At 38.1% G+C, this 27,948-nt stretch overlaps 1 protein-coding gene across 8 annotated transcripts in view; it reads left to right on the top strand.

Annotated features, from left to right (window-relative positions):
- adgrl2b.1 (adhesion G protein-coupled receptor L2b, tandem duplicate 1) overlaps window positions 1-27,948 on the top strand; it is a 238,403-nt gene that overhangs the window by 41,430 nt on the left and 169,025 nt on the right. For all 8 annotated transcript variants that reach the window (XM_088347648.1, XM_088347657.1, XM_088347604.1 and 5 more), the window contains exon 2: window positions 9,588-9,786. In XM_088347648.1, the coding sequence (XP_088203774.1) occupies window positions 9,711-9,786 (76 nt within the window). In that variant the 5' untranslated portion in view covers window positions 9,588-9,710. The remainder of the gene's footprint in view (window positions 1-9,587; window positions 9,787-27,948) is intronic.

The raw sequence follows: 27,948 nt of genomic DNA on the forward strand, positions 1-27,948 counted from the left end.
ATGACAAAGGACTGTCACGGGAGCTTCGGGAAAAGTATCCATGGGGTGTTCGTCAACCATTTACTGATCTTCCGGCTCACATGGGCCACATATAGGCCACGCGTGAGCGCCAGCATGCAAAATTAGTACTGTATTTTCTGCACTATAATATGGACCGCGTTATAAGTCTTCTGTGAGATGTTACCTAAATATAAAGTGCACTGGACTATAAGGCGCTTGAAATTAGAACTACAGCAATGGCTAGAGTCGCCAAAAATTAAAAATGTACCTTATAGGTTCATTGATTGATCTGTCTGATTATAGCACGGAACACAATTGCATAACATTGGATTCTACAGGAACCAAATGCGGACCGCAGCGATGGGCACATCAGGTCCTATCCATTAGACCACTAGGGATACAGACAACACATTAGGTTTTGTCGCATTTTTACACTGTTTTTGGTCATGCTACAAAATTGTTGATGTCATATTTGGGTTGGGCCAAGCAAACATTGTCAGTCATTAAATTCGGCCGTGATACAGAAAACCACTGAAATACAGTATTTTATCTCCAACTCGCAAAGTCTTTAAAAAGCGCGCAAGACTCTAAACTAAAGAGAAAGGCAGTGTGGGAAGTAATCGGGTCATACTGAACTGAATGAAGAGAAAAGCATTGTGAGAAGTGATTTGTTCTACTTGAAAGATATAAACGCAAGGTAGGTATTCAAAATTTCTGTCGCTTTTATAATTCTTAGTTTGAGCTAAAAAAAGTGAAACCAAATTTAATATGAAAAATGGGGTGATATGGAGAGTGCCATCTGTATACCTAACGGTCTATTGCAGGGGTCTTCAATGTGGTGCATTTTAGTCATATCAAAATTGTAACCCTATGTGCCAATTAGTAGCAAAAAGTAGCTTTCAGCTTAAAAAAGGTTGGTAACCCCTGCTCTAGTGGAAAGGATCTGGCGCTATCCCCACTGTTATCCGGGTTCGATTCCTGTTGCATCCAATGCTTAGCTGTCATCCATGTCCCTAGCGGCCCAGTGATTAGATTTCCAGTTTGATCCCCATAGCCACCATTGTTATGTAATTTTGGTCAACTAAATTTCCTTGACTGATCCAACAATTGCATATTTTTTCCGCATTTAATGTGGAATGAATAATAAAGCAGAAGTATAATTTCTGTCTAATTTGGGTTTTTGGAAAATATGGTCAAGTAAAGTAACATTTTTTTGTATAGCCCTTACTCACAAAATGTCTCAAAGGACTGCACAGGTTACAATAACATCATTACCTGATCTTACACCAACACGCGGGCAAGGAAAAACTCAAAAACCTCAACATGAGGAAAATAAGAAAATGGTAGATATTCAAAGAGCGAAGGCTGAATCAGTCTTGAGGAAATGCATCTCTATTTTCACTGGTGTGAGTGCCACACTTAGACTTGCACATTAGTTTTGGGCCTGGTCCGGTCCCACTTGATTATGTATATATGCACTCTTTATATCCTCCTTCTTGGTGCTGACAATTGAAAATAAATTAACATTCCCCAGGCTTTATTTTGGTCTCCTCTAAGCCTTTGGAGAAAACTCTGAGGCGAAGCCAAGGGGGTCAGGCAGTACTCACGGGGCTGTCAATCCTCCCGGGCGACCCTTCCGCCTCTTTTCTTTTCGCACCCTCCCACCTCCATTCTTTTACATTCCCTCTCCCAACGCCAAGTCTCTTTCGCTCTCTTTCACCGGATGGCTCTCCAGCTCGAGTAAGGCCGGGCTTTGTCTTTCGCGTTGAGGCACGCCGGTCCATCTTCCCTCGTCCAGGCAGTTGTTTTAATTATCTTTTAATCGCACGCCATTCCTCATTTTAAACGTTCAGGTTATTATTCCTATCAGGTGAATATGAAAAATTCACCACGGGCCACAATTTTACCCATTTATCTCAAGTGATGATGGATCCCCCTCCTCGAATTACATCTGGAGACGAAAGGAAAACAGATGTCGGGAATGTTTGCGTATCATTACTCATTTTTTGTGTGTGTCTTTTTTTTCTCGGCGTGTCATATGCAGACAAATATGCAGTTAATTGGAATCTCAAGGGGCTTTATGAACTACAGTGTGCATCTCTTCTTTCAGAGAATGTATGAAATTGAAGAACTTATTTAATTGGTAATTTAGTTCTTTAGAACGAGGCCCAAGGCAGTGACACTGACTCATAAATCTTTGTTGTGTGTACAGTATATTTGTAAATTCAACTGCCCGGATACCAATTAGCACCAATATGGAGTTTCAGAATCATATTGTGAAACTAGGATGCACACATTTTCTCTTCCTCATAGCTCAATTATGTTAGTGATCTGCCTTGAAGGTATGGCACCCGTCCCGAGACTGGGAGGTTGTGGTTCAAGCCTCGGCCGAGTCATACCTAAGACTTTTGACATTGGTACCCGTTGCCTTCCTGCTTGGCGTTCAGCACTATGAGACTGCAGGAGCTACTGTTCGACATATTTTTTTCTGCCCCCTTTTTGTATTTACTTAGGGCTTTTTTTCTGTCCCTTTTTTTGACACTCACCAACAACCAAAGAACAAGACTATTTCAAATTTATACTCAGCACCGGTCAGTCCCCTAAGAACACTTGAGTAGCTTGAGTACAGGTTCGGAGAATAGCCCACCGGTGATTAAACGTAAATTTGATTTCTAACCCTTACTAACATCATGCTTTAGTGGTTGACTTGCAACTTGGTAGTAACATAGTTAAACATATTAGTAACACAAGTTGTTATTTTAGAACCATTAGCCCTTTACGCCAATCAGTCACAAAAAAGTAGCTCTCGGCTTAAAAAAAGGTTGGCAACTCTTGCAATATAATGTACAATTTCAACAGATATTAGTTCTGATAATATCTGCATCGGAAGTCAATTGGTTGTTTGTTTTTAGATGTAAAATCATATTTTTAGTTTTATACTTATTTTTACCAGATTCAGGTAAAGCTAATTCCATTTTACAATATTGGACATGTTAGCAATACTACACTAAATTTTAAATTGTGGATTAAGTGTCTCCTAGCAGTGATAAGTTATATTGTTCCAAATAATAAGCAAACATAAAACATATAGATTTATAATCATACATTTTCTAAATACCCGTGGCTCAGGATATTCGTATTTATTTTACATAACATGAGGCTCAGCTAGAGGGAGCTGACATGATTTTTTGCAATTTTTCTGCAAAGAGTACCGAAAAACAACAACAACCTAGTGAAGGCTGGGCTGGAAAATTGGAAGAAAAAAGTTTGATTTGAAGAACAAAGTTTGATCACTTTGAGTCTCCGTATTTATTTTTTTTTGCGCTTCGTTGCACTCGTTTTCAGTTGCACTACTTATTGCAGCTAGTTTGTGGTCAAATATTACAAAGTGTCCTTTAAAACTAAAAGAAAAGTTTTAAATTCCTCATATGTCAAATGACATTGGTTTCGACAGGATTTATGCATAGCATCTTGATGTTAATCACCTAATCCCTTTACCCCCAAGTCTCTAGCATGAATCCCACTAAACAAAACCCTTATTTTTAGAAAGATGCTCCCCGGCCGGCTTAAGGAAATGGTAAGACATGTTACTCAGCGGGGTGATGTTGCACGCCAGGCTAATCGGAGTAAAAGCACCCTGGAGTGGCGAGAGTGAAGGAAAGGTTGAATTGTCTGGGTTTCCCCTCGGTGTCTGGAGGGGTTCCTGGGCTCAGTGTGTTTCGGGGAAGGCCCCCCGGCAGTTTCCCCCCATTTCCTCCACTCAACCTCCATTAGAGTAAGCACATGGCTATTGGCAGGGGGGCTCTTATTTGAAGATAAACGGGCACGCATGTACGTGGGAAGGATTGCGTCTTGGGAAAATTGGTGCCCTGCCCGCCGCTGTACTGGTGGCTCACCGGATGCATTTGACTGTTAAGCAGCCAACAGGAATGGCAAATTAAAACCATAACAGCCTGACTTATGCCTTGGCTGCTTCTCTACTACCTCAAAAACAAAATATCAATAAATGAACCTTATGCATCACATCATGGAGATCCAGCTGGCAGTTGGACATTGATCACGTATAGTATGACTTCAGAGGTGACCTAAAATACAGTAATCTGAGGCTTTAGAAGCTTTTCTCATGAGATGCCAAAAATAATCAAGCGCATTTGGCATTAAGGCGTGTCGAGCCGAGAGGGTAATTATGATGGGAACCTGTGGTTGTAGTTGACTGCAATGTACCACCCAGGGTTTTTCCTTCATTCAACCCTTACATTTGTGAGATGACTGGATGCAATTTGCATATGGACAAAGTCTTTTTTTTGTGTGCATACTGACACTAATGGTTGGTATTAGCAAGGTTGACCCAGTGCAAATCTAACAGTCCTCACACGAAAGTTGAATGGTTTTTGTTTTTTTCTTTTTTTTTCTTTACGTATAGTGTTGTTGAATGTATGATACTCTTAAGGGAAAGTCTTAATCATCGGGATTTCATATTCACCTATTTTAGTGTATTTGTTTTTGAGACCAATTATCCTTATTTTGAATCAAAATGAGTCAACTGACGCAATAAAACCTTTTTTAAAAACCAGTAATAGATTTCCTGCATTTTATCTAAAGTTTTTTTAGGGTAAAGGTTCTGATGCTTTTACCTTGCAAAGTAATAATCAAATGTTTCTGCCACATTATCAGGCCAATACAGTAAATACGAATGAAAAAATACTTGAGTTTCTGCTCCGGTGCTTAGAAAAAAATTCCGTGTTTTAGAACAAAAGTATTCAAACTAAATTTTCCAAAATCATCTGAATTATTGAAAAAAAGGTTATTGTTGTTGTAATGTACTATTTTGGGTGAATTTGGTTCCTCAAATACTGTTTTTAACAGATGGACATTTATTTGCAAATTCAGATGGAAAAAGGTGATCCTTTTTGCTCGTTAAACTTGTTCAATAAATGAACATGACACAATAACAAAAATACTTTTCAGTATACGGGTAGCACAAGTTAGTAGAAATTCTTACTTTTGTAAAACTATGCGTAACATTATGAGAGCAACTTTCAACAATAAATGAGGAATGCACTGAATAAAATTTAGCCTATAATTGTAATTCATTTAAATTACATTTCATTTTTGAAGTCATTGGTTTTTTAAAGTAGAACGAGAAACATTGATGAAACATTAATGCAGCGGGGGGAAAATAGCCAGGCTCAAGCAGGATTTTCAACATATTGAACTTTTCAGCCACCCGCTACACAAGTGGGAGGGCTACGGGTGGATTATTCCATGCACACAGAAAGGCCTTTGCTTATTTACACTGAAAATTGCTGCCATGCAGAACCGGCTGCTGCGATGAACCCAAAACGACGACAGGTTTCTTTGTTCGGCTCAGTTGCGCAAACAGTACCTGGCAGGCGCAGTGTTTTGTAAAGGTGTATGTAATGCCCTGGACACAAATGTCCAAAATAATGTGCCCGGATATGGCCTGACCAAAATTCTATGTTTTTTTTGTCTATGTCACATTTGTTAAGTTTGATATGATCCGATTGGTTTCCGTGTTGACCAGTAGGAAGACCCCTTTCTGTAACTTTTCGTATTCGAGACGTGTCACGCTCCCCAAAATAAATATAAATAAAATTAAAATCAATTTGAAAAAAAAAAGCACCTGGCTGCTTTCTAGTGCAATGAGGATTTGGAAAGAAAGTTTGCGGGACTATAGCAGCATCCTTGCATCTTTGATGGTTTCTACTTAGAAACTATCTCCAAAGATAGTGGCACATTTTCAGCTGTTTAAGTCCCAATCTTACTACAATTTGTCTTTGGAACATTAGTATATAGGGAGTTGTTGGTCTGTTTCCATCTAAGTTTTCTGCAAAATAAAAGCAATATTGATTGTATGGGGTTGATTTAAGGTATGAACTGCCTAAGGACTTTTGCAGTAGAACAATTCAACTGCCTGTAAACATGACTACTTGTGCACTAAAATTGGTCCAAATAGGATGGGCTAAATTCAATCGGAAATGGAGAAAATTATGTATAAAACGGACGATCATATACTACTTGATACAGTTTTGTCTCTGTATTAGACCATTATCCAATCGGGATCAGCGTTTTAACACAGAAATTGTTTGCCTACCGAAACATTTTTTTCCCATGCAAAATAAAAGAATTTATTTCTATACGTTCCTACGCATTCAAGAATACTGTACCCAAAATATTATTAAACCGTGTACCTAAAGGACAATATTATAGATAATTATAGTATAGAGAATAAAGATTAAACATAATATAAAAATAAAAAACAATTTTAAACCATTTTTTTTATGATCCATTTCAGAATGACTCTGCCGGACCAGGCTAGAGTAAGCAAAATAGCAGTTCATCTCACTTGGCCATGCATTCATGTTTTTTGGGGTGTTTGTTTGAATTGTGATTACTTGTTCAAATGCCGAAGCAAAAATAATTAGAATTTTTGGGTTGAATACCAAACTTTTTGAATACGAAGTTTAACCTATGTTGTACTCTTGTTATTTGAACATTTTCCAATGTTACTTTCTTGATGTCATAGTATAAAAACTGAATGTAAACAAAGAATGAATTATCCCAAAAATGTTAGTTTTTTTTAATAGAAAGTATTCAGGTAATGCCTCTCTTATGTTCTAAACCGTCATGAAAATCCAGCTCATAACGCTGCTTTTTCAGCTGTATTGACAGTGGTATGCCGTTGATTGACAACTGTTCGTCCCATCTCTCCAAAAACCGCCGTTGATGCTGTTCTCTTGGCAAAGCAATACGATACTAGTCTTTTATGGTTGGCGTGAGTACGGTTAATATGATAGCACAACTGTTGGTGAAGACCTCAAATATTGTGCAGTGGGATCGAATTGTGCTTTAATTAAATTCATTAAATGACCTGTGAATATAGAACATTTTTCTTTTTATTCATGCACAGAAATGCATACCATGCAAAGAGCTAGTCTTTATAACTCAGCGTTCCATTTTATTTAGACAGGTGGCTAAAATTAATTTTATACCCAGGTGGGTAAGCATAATCATGAAGGTTGATGGGGGCAGACCGTGTTACCAGGTTTTGCATCTTTGCACAGTGACAGCTACCATGTGGTCTGTTGTGCTGCACGACAACCGCATGGGAATAAACAAGACAAAATATGTAAATGCATTTATGTATCCCTGCTGGCTGTTGTCTACGTGACTACATGTGTCAAGTCGGTGTGTGGCATTCGACTGTGGTTTGCTGTTTGACTCCGGTAAGCAGCTTATCTGTCTGCTGTGTTAGTTTGTCGCCGGCTGCAACCTTTTGCCGCTTCTGCAGACAAAGGGCTGGTTCCCCCACCCTCACAATCCCTCACACCGCCTTCGCTAAGAAAGAAGACAAAAAGTAAGCTCACAAAGAAGTCGTGTCTGCAGTGCCAGAGCGACAGCCGTGTTTTTTTTTTAATGCCCTTCGTGGCAAAGAGAAAAGGGGAAGTAGAATGGTGGATGAGTCTGAGAATGAAGCATTCATTAGTGATGCGTTGGCGAGTGTCAAATAAGTGCCAAGAACGCCATTTACTTTTGTGTTCATGCTGTCGCCCTTTCAGGTGTGAAATGCAAAAGTTTTCAACTTACTGTTCAACTTAGTCTTTTATTCAGTTGAGCAGCAGGTGAGTGGTAGGTGGTGTTAGAACGAAGATGGCACAATTGGATTGCGGAGAGCCCGGCAGCACAATTAATGAATCGGGCAAATTGGAATTTTATTTTAGTGCAGAACGCACGATCGAACACTAAGAAGTTCTGAAAATATTTGGAGTTTTGTCTTAAAAATCTATAAATCGCATTGCCTTCAAAGCATGTAATCAGTGACCAATCATGCTGTGCGGCACAGGTCTCAAATTTATTTTTGTTATCTTTGGTTTCCCTCAGAGGCCAAAACTGAAGGGCAGCCAAAAATGTGCTTGCAACGTCTCAATGTTCATACGAAGACAATTTGTGACTGTATTATCGTCGAGAATAACGGGAATTTGACATACATAAATTCCCTCTGCGGGCTCGAAAAAATGTGTATGATGAAAGTGGGCCTGATTGAGTTTGAAAGCTGTGCCCTCCACCCAAATAGCCTTGACGGGGGTGTATTTCCATGTGGCTGATCATTGGAAATATGCCTGGTTAACTTGTAGTCTGCTTGTTAGGAAAATGAAAAACTCTGGCCGCTGTTTGACTCCAAAGGACAAATCAGAAAAAATATTGTATTCTATTTTTTCCTATATGTCATTTGTTGCTCCTCCTCGTTTTCAACTGATGGATACGACGTGCTCATTGTGTTTTTTTTTCCTGTAACATTTCACCAGACCTAGCCAAATTTTAACAGGTGACGCATTTCAGTTTCATCCTGTTTTTTTTTTTCCAGGACAATGAACGTATTGCTACTGGACTATTGTGCCCATCATAGAAAAATGTTAGCTTCTCATTCCAGAGAGCTTTATCAGATCAGTCAGCAAGGCTTGAACAATTATCCTGCCCCTTGCCATTTCCACAGAGAAACATAAGATTTAGGAAGCATATTTTACAAGGTGTAGATTGCCAAACTTCCTCAGGAATCTGTCCTTGAAAATACTCTTTTATAGTTGCTTCAACCTTTCGTAGGGCTTGTTAAAATGTCTGAAGTAGAGTATTTTGTTGCATTTTTACCAAAGTTTGAACTTAAATACTAATGAAATGGGAGCTGAAATCTCAGTTAAAATGTTATACGCATCTTTTGTGACTCGCCACTCTTGAAAGAGATTTTCTTTTCTATTATATCAAAAATAACCCAATGGACTATTACATGACATTGGTTATTCTGACCCATTTTCTTGAGTTGTTTTGAAGGGAAAAAAAGTTTTTTAAACCTTCAAAAAGTTGGTTGTTTAAAACAACCCAAAATAATTTGTACATCTCTTTGCTGCTATTTCTAAAATTACATTTCCATGTTTTTATTTTTTCCAAGAATGTACCGCGTACAATGTAAAAGTGCAAAAATCTCCCCTAAATGATGATATGCTGTTTGAAAATAGGAGTAACAGCATATTTAAAACAAACAAATTAACCCCCCAAAACAATTACATGTGTCATTTTGTTTAAAACAACTTTAAAATGGATAAATAGAACACCCTCATATACTTTTTGTTTATATGGGTGGCATGTAACTAAACAGGAAAGTTTTCCGTACAGTTTGGGTTATCTTTGACTCGCATGTTTTAGAGTGCTGCATCACAGAACACGAAACTCTTAGTAATATCCACTGACGATGACAATCAGCTCGACAGTAGATAATATTTTGCGGCTGAGCCTACCTAAAACATATAAATCCTGACTTTAAAGGTTTTTAAAAGCACCACAGCCACGCCTGGGATCTGAAAGCCGAGCGGACGTAACGCCATTAAGCAACATCTAGTGTGCAAATGTTAAACCCAGATTAGTGTTCTGCGATTAATGCGGACATTCCAGTAAAGCCCCGTGCAACATGACACCGCACGAGGCGTTGTAAATCCGTGGCTGGATTGATAATTATGACATCATTCCCCAATTGTATTCGTTAAAATGCCGTCTTTTTGGGGTTTTTCCGGCAGATGCGGAGATGACTGGTGATGCTTCGCAGAGAACCACCCGTCGTTGACTTTGCTCCAACTTCCTGATCACACCCCCGGAAAAAAAGAATACTTTTATTGGACGGTTCGTCTGGCAGGAAAACAATGACTTCTCCAGGGTGGAGGTGTTCGACCTTTTCTTGCCTCCTGCTTCTCCTTTGCTGTTGTCACTGTGCACAAGGTAAGTTCCCATTGAGCTGCGTGACGTTAATAAGATTCCAATCAACCTTTAAAAAGGTGGTTTAATATTCAGCCTTGTGTCAGATTTATAATGGGTGTACAGAAAAAAGGGGCCTGAAGAGCTGTTCAGAATCAAGGTTCCGTTTGAGTTCTTTTACATCGCACTCAGCTTTGGCAACAGGGTAAGAGTTTTTCAAACGTTGTTGCGTTCGAGTCATTAAAGCAGACATATGCAAGAATAACAGCATAAATAGACCTTTTTTTGACCCTTCTTGTGTCATGCAATTCTCCGCTGTGGCTCTACAGCTGGGCTTTTGTCACCATGGCTACTCAGGGTGAAGTTAGTGCTGTGACCAGGCAAGTGAGCAGCCATAAACACTTCCTTTGTGGGACAGGGGGGGTGTCCATTGTATTTCAGCACGTGGAGGCAGCACTTCATCAAAAGCCTGATAGGTTTATAGATGGGGTTACTCTTAAAGCTACTTTTTGTTTTATGTTTTTTTCAATGAAAGCTTTTTTCACAAAATATTTTCTCTAACTATTACGTGACTGTTGCGTTACAGTAGATTAGTGGTCAATGATGGAACATTCCAATTTATTTCAAAAAGTCCGAGCCGCAAGAGCAGAGCTGTCATTAATCAAGGATCCTGTCGTGCATGTACATGAACACATGAATACACACATGTTTATTTTTACAGGGTTATTTCACAGCATATGTGTGGAAATACCAGATATAGCAACAAACTGTTCTTTTTTTATCCGCAGTCAATTAAGAAAACAAATACAAAACCAATGAGTTTCACGGTTATCCTTAATGATGCATTTAACTAATGCTCACCTATGCAATATATTTGAAATATATAATTTAAGCTTTGCAACTTTTAAATATTTGGAAGAAAATATTTCTGCATATTGTATAGCAACGGGTTTGCCTTACAAAAAGAATATGACAACACAATAAAAGAAAATTTTCTCTCATTTAAATTTTTTTTTCTCTTAAAATCACAGTTTACTGCAAGCTGTAAATTATGCTTTGAACGTAAACAAATATTTACTGTAATTTGAAACTTATTGTGCTGGCTAAAGCTTCAGAATTAAAACTCAGGTTTCTATTGTGAAAACATACAATATGCAATCATATCCACCGTAATATTCGGACTATAGAGCGCACCTGATTATAAGCCGCACAAAGTACAATTTTAAAGGAAAAAACATTTTGTACATATGTAGGCCACACCTGACTATAAGATGTATGTGCCCACATTGAAACATGAGATATATTTAATGAAAGACTGTACACACAAAGGGTTTTAACAATATACGGTGCCCCTTAACGTTCCAGCATACTTTTGATAAACAAATACGTGCCACATGATGTCACCAGTCACTGAAATATGTCATGCCACATATGATTGGAAAGCTTAATATCTTTGGATTCAAGATTTGATGACCTTTCCAAAATATTCTTATCAGAGTAACATCACCATCAGTCTGAAACACGATACCCGGAAACTATAAAGCCGGCGTAACTCACCATTACGTCCCGAGGCCGTCTTCAACTTCTTAGAATTTACGCAAAAATGGCTTTGTTACATTGAGGACTATTCATAGAATCCAACCATGCAAAATATTTATTCCAAAACCCACGATAATGCTGGCGAATAAGTAGAAATCCGCCTTAAACATTTATGCTTCATTGGACATTGCTTCTTGTAATGTGTTTGTTTCGCCAAATTATTTCTGTTTACAAATAGACCGATTCCTAAAATGATTCCCAATATGGTAGTTGGCCCTCCTTTTTCGATTGAGTCCTTTTTCCAAGGGTATGCGTCTTCCTCAACACATATATTCCACGTGTCTTACCTTTACTGCTCGAGCGCCCCTGGCGGCACTTAGTAGAAAAATGCATAAAATAGCCGTATCATTGCATAAGCCAGTTGAAAACTTTGGAAAAAAGTCGCGGTATATAGTCCGAATTTTACAGTTAATAGTTTAAAATAGTTCATTATTTCATCTTATTTACGTCTGTTTAAACCTCTCTCAGAATTGTGTTCCTATGATTTTGCTCCACAAAGTTTAAAATTATTTCGCCAGATTTTTGATCACTGTTTTTGATTTGCAGTTTTGATGTTCAATATGCTCTGAGGTGGAAAATACCTTTAAGCCATGATATGAACACTTTATTTCAAGCCTTGCCTGTGCCTTGTAAATTTGCTTTGACAAGAGCATCTTTCCATTTCATGAATGGTTGACCGTTGCCCGTTCTAGGTGCCAAGCAAGTGCAGGGATAATGTTTTATAAAATATATTAGCCCTACTCTTATCGCACAAACTGCAACTGCTCCCTTATGTCCACATTCTCAATAATCAAGCATATAAAATAATTACTTGGCTTTAATTCCCCACTTGATCCACGGGATGGTAGCCAGACAGCCAAACATTTTTATACAAGCAATTAAAAAGACATTTTAATAAAAAATTCTAAAGTATTTGTCCCAAAACACGCTGGGAGTAAGGCACCCAAAACGTGCCCCTCCTCACCATTTAAACTCTTTTATCAATTACACAAGTTTGTCTTTGTTCTTCAAGAATCAGAACCCCCGCACTATGAAGTACTTATTTTCCAGTCTCCCCATCAAATTCCATGCAGCATGTATATGTGTCACCCTCAAAAGCGAGGCCGTTGATTTGGTGCCAGAGCAGTGAAAAGAACGCCTCGGTGTCTTTAATTGTCCTAGGCGACATCTATCCAAAGTCTCGGTTTCTGCTTCTCGCCTCGCTTTTGATTGCCGCGTTTGGCTATAATTACATGGATTGTCACAAAACACTTGTGTCTGCTACATGCCCATCAAAACCACCAATGCCGCCGCTAGCGTTGCTTTATGACAATCATTACACCTCCCCCGAATCCCTTATTCATCTTATTGTACCAGCAACAAAGTAAGCCAAAATCAGACGAGCATTGATTGCCGGTTCTATGGTGGCTTCTTTTTGAGGAAGTTTGCTTTTCCATTTGAATTCCTTCATTGTCCTTTTTTTTTGTTCCTCTGATAGATCTATCTCTTGACATGATGATAAAACGGCTGCTCGGGTCAAGTTATATTTCGTTGATTTGCGGATTTTTGACATGAATATGCCTCGCAAAAGAAACACCAAGACAGGTTTTGAAGAAAAGACGTCAGCTTCTGGCTTCAAAATTGAGTCGTGTAGAGCTGGATCATCACTTAAAAAGACAAAATAGTACTTCTGTATTAAAAAAAAAACAGTTTTGGGTTACGTCTGACTGTGCGAAGAATCTACACTAACCATTCGTCAATTGGGAATGAGCGTATGGACTCCTTCTGAAAACAATATCAAAATCTATCTGGTTTTCATTCACCTCCAGCTGGTCACACTCGGAAGATTCCCATGCTGAGCTACTTTGACTTGAGACCCTCCAGTGTTTGCTAATGACCTCTTGCCCCTTGAAAGCAAAGACGATAATCAGCTTTTCGGCCAAAACAAAGCTCACACACATTACTGATATTAATCTCTTTGACCAAGACTTTAGACTAGTTAGGAATTCACTCTTGCACATGGGTGGTTTTGGAACTATGAAAGTCGGCCAATGAATATAATTATATGATTTGAAAACAATGCTCTTCAAAAAATAGATACTTTGCTTTGAAAACTTAGTAAAATCGAAAGTTGCTTGCACAACACAGTCCAAACCCAGCAGGGACTGAAACATTTCTCATCGTGCTTTGAGTTTGACTTTTTGAATTATACTCATTCATTCAATTTAGATTTAGAATTGAATTTCGCTAGTTAAATTAAGTTCAGATATTTATTTATTGTGATTTAAATAATCAAACTGATTGTGATGTTTTTTTCCTGTCATTGCGTAGTCCCTCAACAGAAAGCAAGACTGCTTTGTATTTTGCTTAACTGTTGCTATGTGGCTAACCTTTTTTTATTAGGTTTTGGGGTTTCAAGTTCCAACTCTAACTTAAGCAGAAAATAGCCTGGTGTACTCCACATTCCACATTTGCACCATTTCTATGGAGTGGTTTTGCTTTTAAAAAAGGCGTCAATCTCACGTCTTTTATTCAGCCTCACTTTCATGCCCGTGCTGGTACAGTTTCTCAACAAACATTTGCTCTTTATTCCACTGCTATGACACAACAATCAAACCGTTTGCTATTTAAACACCCGAGCCTTGCAAGAATGTGGACAAAGACCAGAGGAAGTAATCCCCCCTAAATCTGCCCTTTCTTTACTTGTAAGACTCTGATTTCAGCATTCATTGGCTCACAATGGGAATACGCCGGTGCACTTGTGGCTGCCGACGCGTTCTCTGTCTGGCGTCTTTCATCTGCAGACCCAAACAGACCTGATACCTGCTTGGCCTACTTTAGAGCGGCAGAGTTAGCGTTCGCTACGTGCTTGATATAACGGCACAAGGATACGACATGCTTGAAATATAAATAACGGGTTTACTCGACTGGAATTTAAACAGACGTCTCCATAAAGTCACGGTCCTCCAAAGTCGTAAGCACAAAAGTACCTATACTTAACGTTTAATAGACTCGTTGCTGTAATAAAAGTGATGGAGCAAAGATGACGTCCATATATTTTGTATAAGTGGAGACCACGGTTTGATTTGTTTGACCAACCCTGAGTAAGACTGCTTTAAAAGAAGATTCACAGGTTACTTTTAAGGGATTATTATGTGGTAGGTTGTGAAGCTCCACTCAAATTGGGTTTTATGATGACCTTTCACACTGGATTTTATATTATGTGTTTTTAGTTTTACGCAAAATGTGAAAATCAATGTGACATATTTTGGGGTAATATCGCAGAAAGGTTCTAAAATATTACGAATAATGTCAAGCAAAGCTGGAATTTAAAAATAGATAAACACACGTTGTTAAAAAAATGCCAAACAGGGAGGTAAGTCATAGGTCAAAGGCCTCAACAACTCATGTAGACCCATATTTATATCTTTAAAATTATTTCGACGCTAATCCACAGTACTATGCTGAATATAGTACAATGTTGACGCCTAAAACCACCCACGCTGCATAAAAGTGGATCCTGAATTTACACGAGGAATCTGCTCAATGTATGTAAGTAATTTCTGTGAAATCGTAATACAGTGCACTTTTACAAGTTTATCTCAACCAGTTGACAAAATGTTTACTTGAAGTCTCCACCTCTAAAAAATGCTGCTTATTTGGTAAGCAACTGTAACTATGTGAATAAAATCGCATCACTGAACATAGGTAATCAAAGAGTGAGAGGCCTATTCAGAGTGTTTATTTGATGAAATTGTGTTAATCCAATCTCAAAAACATTGCTCGAACACATCTTCATATCTCTTTTTTTAAGCAGGGCTTGTATTAAATATAAATTAAAACTAAATGCTTTAGAATTGTTCGCTCTTCATTTTCTCTCCACATTGTTTGTCTGTGCTTCGAACCAAATTACAATTACAAGGAGAAAAATATAATGTTGTTGAACCTGATACTACTTGATACCCTACTTCCTTCCCGCCAATCCACAGGATGAGTTTGTGGAATGGAATTTTGCAATGGTGAGAAAGGGATATGAATTCAAGGGCAGGTCTACTGTGTAATATTCCGATCAAATTTTCTAGTGATAACTCCGGTACTGGCCCTATTTTGCAGGTTTTAGGTATATTTTTTGTGATGTTGAAGGGAAACTTCAATTGAATGTAAAACGGGGAGTTTTTAAACAAACGTGTTCCAAAACACAGCCCAGGCTTTAAAATGGAAATTTTCCCAAGGTAGAAATGTTTGCATCAACGAGTTATTTTGGTCGATTTGATAGTTAAGAGGCTTTTTCCTTTGAGTTGTAGCGTGAAGTTTAAGACTGGAGACTTTGCTCTTCGCCCAGAGACGTCTGTAAATTATTTTGTTGTAATTCCAGATGCTGGCTTAATTTTCTGTCCTTTACAACAAAACATAATGGCAGAAGCACAAACCCAGCTAAAACATTTTACAGTTTATCCCATTCTTTGTAGACCACATGTTGCTCAGCTTAATTTAGCACTTAGTATTGAAAACTGGTGTTGGCAGGGAAAGCCAATTGCTGTGCTAATTATTAATGAAACTACTGCAGTTAAACAATAGGAAAGACAAGCAGTAACATCAGTGTATGTACAATTGCTAAGCTAATACTTACGTTACCTTTGTAAATTTTTCATAATTTTGTTAATTCTATTGTGATAATATTAATAAAGTGCACAATTCACACAATGTAACATATTGCCCAAGAACACCAAAGTAGCCTGTTTCCTTAAAATAACTCGCCAGGGATGGGTCATTGTGATTTCTAGGTAATTTGATTTCTAACTCGCATAAGAAATTATTGACATGACGTGTATTTAAATACCTGATCAGTTTTTTTTTTGCTTCTAATGTATATTTTAATCATTTATTTCACTTATGCAAGGCATTTGTTTTAGTGGTTCACTGAGCCCATTTTAACACTATTTATATTAAGTAGCGGTAGTAATATAGTAGCAGCACAGTATTCCATTATCTGCACCACTTATCCTCAGTATGGTCGCGGGGGTTCTGGAGCCCATCCAGATACCTTCGGGCAGGGGACACCTTAAACTGGTTGCCAGCCAGTCACAGGGCATACAGAGACAGACAACTCACTCGCTCATTCACACCTAGGGACAATTTGGACCGGCCAATTAACCTGACATGCATGTTTTTGGAATGTGGGGGGAAACCGGAGTGCTCGGAGGAAACCCACGCAAGCACAGGGAGAACATGCAAACTCCACACAGGGAGGTTCGGCAGCACAATATTATTATATTATTTTAGAAATCCGTATTTAACTGGTAGCATTTTGCACTAATCAGTCACAAAAAGCTCTTATCTTTCAAAAAGTTTGAACACCTTATTAGAGCTTCTCTTTCTCCTACTTGGGCTCATATCTTCTTGCTTTTTGATGTAGCTAACTGATTTCCTCTCCTTCCCTTGAGGTTGTCATTTCAAAATAAAAGCACATAAGGGTCATAACTTACAGGCATGACACAGTGGGACAAAGTTTTCCTGATAATTTATGAGAGTTCAGACTCCAAGTCCCAGTGGATCTGTCTTTTAATTCACACCATAGGAGGCCAAAGACTCTTTTTCTGCTTGTTTTTCTTTCAATCATGCCTTTCACAGTTGCGCACTATACCCTTCTGGCTTGTGACCAACTAGCTGGTGTTTCTCCATCAAAAAAGGTGCTAAAGGTTAACGGCACACTTTTTTTGTCTCAAGCGGTGCCATGCATTATGCCGATTGAAGAGACTCCCTTGTGCCTTGCTGGTATTTCCAGTCCTGGGCCTCCTCTCGATAGGGGGTGGGCGAAGAGTGGTTGGGGAGTCTATTGTGCACTAAGTCCCCTCTGGCTCGGGGCCATGCACAGCCAGTCTGTCGTCCATTGATACGCTCGGTTTGCCATTTCATAATTCATACGAAGCGTCGCAGCTCAGTAGCGATCGTGAATTATCGGCCAAACCATGGGAGAGTCACAGATGAGCGGTCAATCTGTGTGCCGTGATACATCAGGCAACTGGACGCTTTTCAAGCCGCGAGGTTCACCATGCAGATTTAGCACCGGGTTGAAACGTTCAATCATTGTATTTCGCCTTCCTTTTTATTTACCCGTACGCTTTTGTCAGTCAGCCAGCCAACAGGCGGCGATAACAAGAAGCCGTTTTAATAATAGCTGAGCGAGACGGAAAGTTTTGAATCAAAACACAGCAGCCGATGGAAATGAGGCAAGGACGATTGAATCTCTGGGATCGTGGTTTCACTCCCACTCCGAGGAAGTGAAATATAAAGGAGTGCGCCGTGGGGTTGCCTGACATTTACTACAGCCATTTGTTTGCGTTTGGCAAGGGTGGCAATCATATTTCAATCCAGAATGTAAAGTCAAGCCTCTTTTACCCAGAACCTCTGCTTTTATGATGTTTACACGATTTCCTGTCGCGAGGGCCTTAATCTATCAGGGTCGAAACTACATTTCCCGACAGTTTGATTCCATTTACTTTCCCTCTTAATATCACGTCGCTCTTCTAGTAACAATTTGTGCAAACACCGAAGTAGATGCCTGCTTCAATCTTGTCCCCCTCTTAAAAGCCGCCTGTTTCTGCCCAGGCAGCCTAATTTAAATAATAGATGAGACTGGCTTATAACCCCAAAAGTAGTTTACTTGGGAATTTTGTATTCGCACCGTGTGAGTCGCCGCAGGGTTTAGCTTTCCTAACACAGTGAGCATACGACCAGGGAGGGAGGAGGGATTCAAATATTATCAGGTTTAACAACATTATTATTATTTTTTTCTTTTTGCAGCACAAACAAACATATTGAGATGATTGGATGCTAGATTTAGCTATCATGTATTTTTAATACGAGGAGAGTTGACAAAACAGTCTCAAAAATACAACTGGAAGCATTTTAGCGGTTGTTCTAGATCAGGAATTTTAGACTTTTGCAAATAAAAGCCTCCCCCAAATGACGCAAATATGACGTAATGTCATTATTACTGGTCATTGATAGACAAGCTTTTACAGATGTAAATGCTGATCAGATTTAAAGAGTTCAGAATGTAATGTCGGTTTCTCCATCCAACGATCCAATCTATTCCATTGGTTGTAATATTATTTTCCAGAAGTAGGAGTGAATAGATCAATAATTCTGTAATTGGACCTGCACAAAAGTAAACTAAATAAATAAAGTGCAGTAATCCCTTGTTTTTTAGGGGGGTAATGTTCCAAAAATAACCCGTGATAGGTGAAATCTGTAATAGTACTGGAAATTTGTTTGCAATTATTATACAATAAAATACTCTACCTTATATGAAATCAAAGAAAGAAACCCGTTTACAGGCCCATGCATCTGTTTAATAAACAAAAGGACTGTACCGGTAAACGTGTATTTTTAAGAATCCTTACTCTTTTGGACTGTTCAGCCAATCAGAATTCAGAACATAATGTTTGATGAAAATCCGTGAAGTAGCTAGACCTTGAAAGGTTAGCTGGTTTATATATAGCAATGGGTTACTGTAAGGTAGTGTCAGAAAAAGCTGGAAATTGACTATGTACTGTGTAACAAGGGCTGCAATACAATATTTTGCCCGGAGATGGCTGGGGTGGGCTCCAGCCCCCCCGCGACCCTAATGAGGATAAGCGGTACGGCTAATGAGAGATGAGAATATTGGATTCATCCATCGAATTTGACAATCAATAAATTGGATAAAATAAAAACCATACATTCTAAAGAAGACAATTATTTTGAATTCACATTGTATTGCATGTACATTACATATTTTTGTACTGGTTTGCCAGATATGTTAAACACAAAAATGTGGATCGTTAGATTACCGTCAGGTCGCCGTCTTCGCTCCATTGCGAGCAAGACTTCACGTCTTAAAGAGAGTTTTTACCCTTCCGCTACCCGTATGTTCAACGGGAATTGACTTAGGTTATTGTGTATGGTATTATTATGCCAATGGCGTTCCTCCGACCTATTCTACTCTAGTCTTGTTATTTACATATTCTTTCTTTTTAAACTATTCTATATAATTACCTTGTATTATACACTGCAATATCTTTTTTACTCTATTCTTTTTATTCTTTTAAAACTATTATTTTATCATAATTGAGTGTTCGCGTGTCAAATGATTTCTTGTATATATCATGTTTATGGTTTATACTGGCTGAATAAATAAATTCAATACAAATACAATACATAGTAAAAGGAAATCACTGTGACCCGGAACAACTGACTTCCAAAATTTCAACTTTTAATGAGATTTCTGAAACTGCATGTTTTGCCCATGCATTAACTTGAGACTGGCCAATCGTTTGGAAAAAAAGCACCCGCTTTCACGCTAAAGCGTCTGCCCTAGCGACCTGACCCCTGATAAACGAATGGAAATGGATATATGGATGGAGCAGCAGGCACTCGTGGGCTGATGGTTATTATAATTTATACTTAAAGGAAAGAAAAAATGAAATTGGTATGTAAAGTCTGGTTGTCTTTTTTGATTCCAAAATAATTTATTTTTATGTTAATGATCTCGGAGGATACTGAAAATCAACAAATATTTATATATATTTATATTCATTAGATGAAACTCTGACACTGACTACGTTTACATGCAGGTAACAGTCCGACTGGGATCAGATTTCAGATCTTTGAATCGTTTGCATGCCTACTAAAAAAATAATAACCCAGTATATGTGGCCTTTGTGAATGTTCCGATTATAAGCGGAAAGTGATATCATGATTTAAATGGAAAGGATGTAGTTTCGGCATTTGACTATCGACATTAAATAAAGCATACGCTCATTGATGTCACTCACCGAATTCAACAAACTACTGTGCTTTTTTTTTTTCCTTGCTCCATTGCTGTGTCCAGCGTGTACACAAAATGTGCTTGTATGTGGCTGGCCAGAAGTGTAGACTTACACTGTATATGGATGGCTACAACTATGGCATTCATCATATATAGATTAATAAACCTGTGGTATTTTCGCTGTGGGAGCAGAAAATAAAACTGAAACGTCCCACAGAAATTAATCAATGCTCAAGGCTTTTTTTAAAAAGGCAAACCAGAGTTTGCACGTATCATTCATCTCTCTACTACAAGTTCCACAGTGCTTTGTGACATAAAAATATCCCAGGAACTGTATGTTCACTTAAGCAATCGGATTACACAAATGATTATACATGCATGAGTAATCGGAAAATGAAAGGACTAACCCATTTGTGGCGATAAGAATACTCAGTTGGACTTAGACCTTAATCAGATTTCAGTGCACATTTACATGGCTTTAGATCAGGCATGTCAAACAAGCAAGATCCGACTCGTTGGATGATTAAATCAAGCCCCGCTGTAAATTTCTAAATATGCAAAAAAAGTCAATATCATTTCTATCAAGTTATGATTTTTTTTCAAATAAATACAAATGTGAATTTCCCTTCGGGGATGAATAAAGTATCTATCTATCTATCTAGCTATCTATCTAAATCAAATCCTTTTTTCCCACGTCTAGAAGGCAGTAAAGTTGTAAAAGAGCTGACATCTTGTTTCAGGTTAGACAGTTAGCGAGTATTTTCTCAGCTTCAGTAGGCCCACCCTAGTAGCTTGATTTTATATCATTGCCCATTCACTGCTAAAACTCCCATTTGTATATTTTTTTATATATTTAGAAGCAGTATGAGAATTTAGGTAATCATATTTTTATTCTTAGCTTCCATTTGAGTTTGTTTGTGATGTTTATGGTGAAGTTGGTTCAGATGTAACTCTGTTTACTTAACTTTAAGATAAACAAATTAACACATTCCGTGCCAAGCGTGAGGGTAGGCTACCAATGAAGGCTGAAGGATAAAGCATAGTACCGAAACAAAAAGCTACTGTAAATATGAGTTGTTGATATTTTTTTACTTAGTCGTCCCACCTGAAAACAAAGTCTGGATAACAGCCCCCGAGTCAAACTGAGGTTGACTTGCCTTCTTTTGATAATGGAAATTGTCTGTTTTTGGTCAGATTATTGCCAGTATGTGGAGGAAAATTGAAATTGAAAAGCAATCTTGAAGTATTTGAGTTTTTGGTGGTTATTTTGATAAGCTTTCAGTTGTTAATAAATTGGTTGGTTGACATCTGCGTAGCACAATTTGAATCTGGACGATAGTTTAGAATAAGTCTGGAAGTCAAGTTCATTGGTCTGGTTGACCCTAAGTTAGAATATTTGCTCCTTTATATGTCAAATTTTCATGATCTGCACAAGGTAGCGTGGTCTCCCTCCCACATAAAGATCAAAAGGCCAAAAAGCATGCCTTTTTCGTTGTTGGGGTCGTAAGCTTTCAAAATATGCGATTATTTGTATTTCTGCACCTTCTGCTTGCTTGATTGTGCAGTCACTGCCTTACCCATTTGAAGTTAAGGAAGACTGCTAAAGACAAGCACTATGAAAAGGGAAAATTGATCCATTCGTGCTCTGCTGGGTGATCACGCAGCAGAAGATACATTCCTTGTGAAATTTGCCTAGCAACAACCGTCCGCACAAACGCAGAAGAATCCCAACATGAACCCTCTTTTCCCCTTCATTTGCAGCTTGCCAGCTAAATGTATTTAAAAAAGAGAGCTTGTCAAACGATAATAGGGAGTTTTGTAGTGTTCGAATAATGAAGCTACCCATTTTTTGGTAATTGCCTTAAAAAAAGCCACCTGCAGAGGAGTCAGGATGGCTGGAAATTTAACAATAGGACTTTTATGCATCTTTTTTTTTTTTTGCTTTCCTTCCGCTAGCTTCTAATTGCTGTGCGCTGTTATATGATCTGAACTTAATATGTGCACTCAATCTCTTTCTGTCTTTGTCTATCTTTTTATCTTGATCTCTGTCTCTTGCTCCCTCAATCTCTCTCACACTTTCTCACCCCATCTATATATATATATATATATATATATATATATGTATGTCTTCTGTTAGGGTTAATATTTTCGTAATAGGTTAAACTGGAGTGATCAGTAAGAGAGGCAAATGTAGTTTTAGAATTTATTTCACTGCGCAGTGGGCAGACGGATTCAAAAAATCTCACCCGTCTCACAAGTTTCCCGCGGTGCAGCAAAGTTTCGTTCAAAAGCGTGCGCATGCGCAGAAAGTATCAATGACGTCACACATACATCTACGGTTCAAAGTTCGCACATGCGCAGGAATGACCGATGACGTCATACATGTCTTTCGGATAAAAAAATAGTACATAGAAGAAGAAAATGAATTGTAATACAGGTCAAACTCATCAGGATTATTTGTAACATAGTAGACAGAGAAATACACAATTAACTGAATATGATTAGCTCTTACATTTCTCCTCTTGCTCTCGCTCTCTCTCTATTTTGCTTTATCTTTTTTTCGTTGTGTTTTGACAACTCTTTCTTCCTCTATCCCGATTTCTTCGTAGTTTTCTTTCTATCTATCTCTTGCTCTCACACTTCTGTTTTTCCTCTCAACTTTTTCCTCTAGTTTTCTTTTGCTTGATCTCTCTTGTTCTATCCCTCACTCGCTCTTTCCCTCCCTTGCTTTGTTTTCTTTGTCACTCTTGCTCTTTCTCTGTCTCTCTCTCTCCTTCTTTATCCCGTTCCCTCTTTTTCTATCTGTATCTCTTTTTCTCTCCTTCTCTCTTTGTCTTTATATTTCCTTTTCTTTCTCTGTATATTTTGATCTCATTTTATTTCTTTCTATCCCTTTCTCTCTCTAGTTTTCTTTTTATCTCTCTGGCTTTCACTCCACGCTTCTGTTTTTCTTGATTTTTTCCTCTAGTTTTCTTTCTCTTGATCACCCTCGCCATATCTCACTTTATCTAATCTCTTTCTCCCTTTTTCTGTTTTTCTTCATCACTCTTGCTCCCTCCCTCCATTTTCCTCTTTTATTTCTCTCGCTCACTTGCTCTTTTCTCTCAATATACCTTAAAATTTGGACTATTAGACACACCTTATTATAAGCTGCATCCAGTACATTTTAAAGGAAAACAATTTTTTTTACATACATAAGCCACACCTGAACATAAGCCACATGTGCCCACATTGAAACATGAGATTTACAAAGAAAGACTTTACACAGAAAGAGTAGTAATAATATATTGTGCCTTAAACCCTTAACGTTTCGCCGGCTGCTGGACTTTTGCTAAACAAATACGTGTCTCCACAGTGTCACAAGTCACTGATTTATGTCATGCCACATATAATTGGAAAGCTTAAACTCTTGGGATTCAAGATATGATGATTTCAAGATATACTCATGAGAGAAACATCACGATCAGTCTGAAACAAGATACCCAAAAACAATAAAGCCGGCATAACTCACCATTACGTCCCCTAGCCGCCTTTAACTTCTTTGAATGTCCGCGAAAATGGCATTGTTACATTAAGGACTATCCATAGAATCCAAATGATTGACCTCTTTTCCATGATGAGGGTCGCAAACTTACATTGAACTGGCTCGACACATAGATTTCACGTGTCTCACTCTTTTTGCTTGGGCACCCCTGCCTGCCGTTAAAAAATGCATTAAATTGGCTGCATCGTTGTAGAAGCCGCAGGGTTGAAAGTTTGGGGAATAGTCACGGCTTATAGTCTTTCTCTCTTGCACAGTCTCTTTCATCTAATTAGGTTTCCCTACCTTTTCTTTAGTTTTCTTTTGATCACTTTTGCTCTTTTCTCTCTCTGTTTCTTTATTTTTTCTCTCTCAATCTTGCTCTCTCTCTCTCTCTCTCTCTCTCTCTCTCATTCTCTCTCTCTCTCTCTCATTGCTCTCTTGTTCTCTTTTTTTACCCTTTATCTTACGTAATCTCTTTATATATATCTGGTTCTACCTCTATGTCACTTTACCTCTTTCTGCCTTTTCTCCAGCTAGTTTTTCAGTCCCCCTTGCAATGAATGCAGCTCTGTTGCGTTTACTGTTTTAGTAATCTCCTCAGGCCAGGAAAGCCTTTGCCTCAAAGCATGGCAACACGTTTTTTTTGCCTCGGAATTAAATGTCACCTCGGGGTGGGTCACCTACAAACAAAGGCCACCAGCCGATTTGCAGGTCTAAACAGTCCAAGATAAGGAAACCCTCTCCTGCCGTGCAGGAAATTGAATAAGTACGCCACATGGAAGAAAAAGTGGAGCACAAAGAGCAGTTTTGTTTGCCCCACGCTATCGCTGTTGACCCTCTCATGTAGCGTCTATTCCCAACAAGGTTGCTGGGAGGAACAATGGTTTCATCCAGGTTGAGGAGTAGGAAACTGTCAGTCATCGATACAAGATTCCTTCCTTCATATGTTGAATCTCCTTATCATCGCTCTGGTATCTGCCCCTATTGAGCGAAATGCCGGAGGAAAGGAAGCGGGGCAAGGTCATCGCTCTCAAATCAGTCAAAGTGGGCAGTGCCGCACAGATAGCGGTGGGAGGTGAAGAATTTCCACTCTCCCCCCACCTGGCAGAGACAGAGTGAAGAAACACACACCGCCTGACAGGACAACATGTTTTTATGTTTAGGGCCAGTGCACCGGGTGAAGCAAAGGTCCACTTGGAAGTCTTTTGAAGGAACAAAACGCTCTTCTTACATTTATTAAAGGCACCGATACTTGCAAGCGTGTGTATCCAGGTGAAATGCATAAGGAAGTGGCTCAATCAAGCAAGCCCCATTTCTTTCCTGGTGGCTGTCAAAGAAGGATTTGGAGTCAATCTTTTAACTTAATTTTAATGGTAAAGCGAGTGTGTTTTAGAGCTGCACTGCTGGAATTTTTGGTTTTGATATCCTAAAGAAAGTACAATCAAATGAGTAAATGAGAACTGAAGTTTCATTTTTACTCTACAGCACGGGGCAATATTTCCGCCTCCAGAGACTGTGGAGGAACTGTTAGTGCCGCTAAATGCTGGAAGCAAGTGCTGTGTAGGATATAAAGCTCTCTCGATATGTTTTGATCTACGGGACCAAATGCTGACAGAACTACAGTTGCAATTTTGCTGGCTAAATCGTCTCACTTGTTTACGGAGCAGAAAAATAAATTTTTGTACTACAAGAAGATTATTTGTAGCATTGTTTTTTTGTTTTACTTTATTTTAACTAAAATGGAAAATTGATAGAAAAATAATACATTTGTGACTTAATCGAGTGAGAAAAAAGGGTGTTGAAAATGAGAAAAATGACCTATTGAATAGAACTGTAACGTTTTTGTTGTCTCAATACATTTTTTCAATTTGATCATTACATAATGATTTTTCTAATTTTTCTTTATTTTAAATTAAGAAAAATATTTAACATAAGCGTAATTTTCCGCTATATCAAAACATGTCTTTATTTATTATGTTTTCTTATTTTTATGTATTTCTCTACTTTTATAAAACTGTTTAAAAAAGAAAAGAAAAAAAAATTGTTGTTTGGTCACCTTGTTTCTCAGTAGTTTATTTTCTTCTTCTTTGTAGCACTTGTTTTTATTGCAAAATTAAGCAATTACAATATTACACAGCGACCTTTTAAAACAGATCTGAACATTTTTATCTTGAAAATTAGGATTTCACTTGTTTTACTACAATTTTCCGTGTTTTTCTAACAAAACTTTTACAGTGTTAGCCTTCTGTGTGATCAGTGGGAACGAAAAACGTGTCAGGAGTTATTTACGTCTTCTAAACTGCCTTTGAAAACTAATCTTGCCACCTTATCGGGACATTGAAACAATGTTAACCCTGGAGCCGTCGCTAACAGCTTCTATGCTTATATGGTGTACTTAGAAATCAAATCTTATGCCTTAAACATGCTTGCATAGGTGATGATTAGGTCTATCATTCAGTGTTAACATCATATGATTAAAATTAAAGCAGTGACGTTAGATAGAATTTCACTGCACTCAAGGCTCATCAAAGTCATGCATTACACAAACACTTGTTTTAGCGGTTGCCTTGACTTCTTCCTGATGGTGCGTGCTGAAAAATATACATTAATAAATAAACAGTTACCTGAGGCAGAAGAAAGGGACCTGAGCATTGTTATTGTGGTGCTCAAACGACTGGCTCCCTCAGCCCTGGTGCAATTGTCTTGGCTAGAAACAGCAGTTGACATTGTTATGGAGACATGTAATGTGTATAGCGTAGAAGATGTCTGGCAGGTTACATTGTTAGTTGGAATTAGTGATTTCTTTCACCTGGACCAAACAGATAAGCAAAGCGTGAAACTACACCAAGGCCACGTCTTTATAGACTTTCCTCCTACGAATGCCTTTACGTGATTAATGCTTGCAATGTGCTCCTTTCCAATGCACAACACGACTGTCTCCATTGTACGTTTTAAAACGCTGAATTGATTTAGAGTGGTTGTTTATTTGTTTTGTTTTTTTTGCTGCTGGTTTCTGTGACCTACCCATCCAATACCTGTTATTAGCACTGCATGCGCCCTCAGTTGTGATTTTGTAAGATTTTGTTCCTTTGTCAGTCACGTAATTTAGAGTTGAATGTAAGACGTGAAGAAACAAACATTCAAGCGGCAACAAGTTATACTTTTCTTTAAAAAAATTCGCATCCATGAGATAAATTCATCTCAATGATATTCATATATGTAAGTGTACAGAGCATTGTTTATTAGATGAAATTAGGGATGTTTGATACCATCTTTTCAGACCGATACTAGCACATTTATGATACATTTGCTCAGTTTGACCCACATTGATCCTCGAAAACTATCTAACAGATCATTTTAAAAATGAATGGAACCCAAAATAGAATATATTATTGCATAAAACTTATCACATTTTTCAAAGTTTTGTTTTGGTGCCGCTACCTCAAGTACCATTTCTCTGAAATTGCCCCAATACCAAAATAAAGAAATGGTACCTCAAACAAGCAATTGTTCGTTATTTGATTAATTTTACGAATAAATACAAATGTTTATAATTAATGTAATCCCAATTGTGAAAAAATATTTGAAATAATTAGCATTGTTACGGACAAATTAATGTCACTTTAGGTGATTGTTTGATAGGTTAGTCATAATTTTTCAAAATAAAACAAAAACCAATGTTGGACTGAAACGTCCTATTTCTCGAATAGTCAATCAAAAGTGCCATTTTGGTCTCCCCATCTACTTTGCATTCCTACTCTTTGGGCAATAATTTGTATACAAAATTAACATATGGTTTAATTGTTGTTCAATATCGAAAGAAATACAGACTTGTTACAAATGAGGTGGTATTTTTTTCCAACAAAATTATCTGGTTTAATACAACGCTCAAACTATTCGTTTCCTATCAGGATATTGAGAATGTGAAACGAGGATTTAGGGAATTCTCATCGAGTCTCGTCAGGCCCTCATGGCTCGCTTATTTGGTTTATCACGTGCAATCCCATTTCATAAATTAACATGTGAAAAATAAGATTTGTCCCAGGTTTTTATTGACTCAATTGTGGCTAGAGCGTTGGGAAGTAAAGTATTGGGAGAAAAAAAAACTTCAGAATCTGTTAAATGGTTATTTAAACCATTTGATCTTTTCTAAATTGGCAAACAAGTGATTTGTATGATGTAAGACAAAATAATGAGTTGAAATGATTGCTTAGGTAAGCAACCAAAGTTATTTAGTGGGCGGGTATTCTATAAGCCTTTGGCTTCAACTTGT

This window comes from Urocampus carinirostris, chromosome 1 (genome assembly GCF_059441175.1).
Source record: "Urocampus carinirostris isolate Australia breed hairy pipefish chromosome 1, RoL_Ucar_1.0, whole genome shotgun sequence".
In the NCBI taxonomy this organism is placed as follows: domain Eukaryota; kingdom Metazoa; phylum Chordata; class Actinopteri; order Syngnathiformes; family Syngnathidae; genus Urocampus; species Urocampus carinirostris.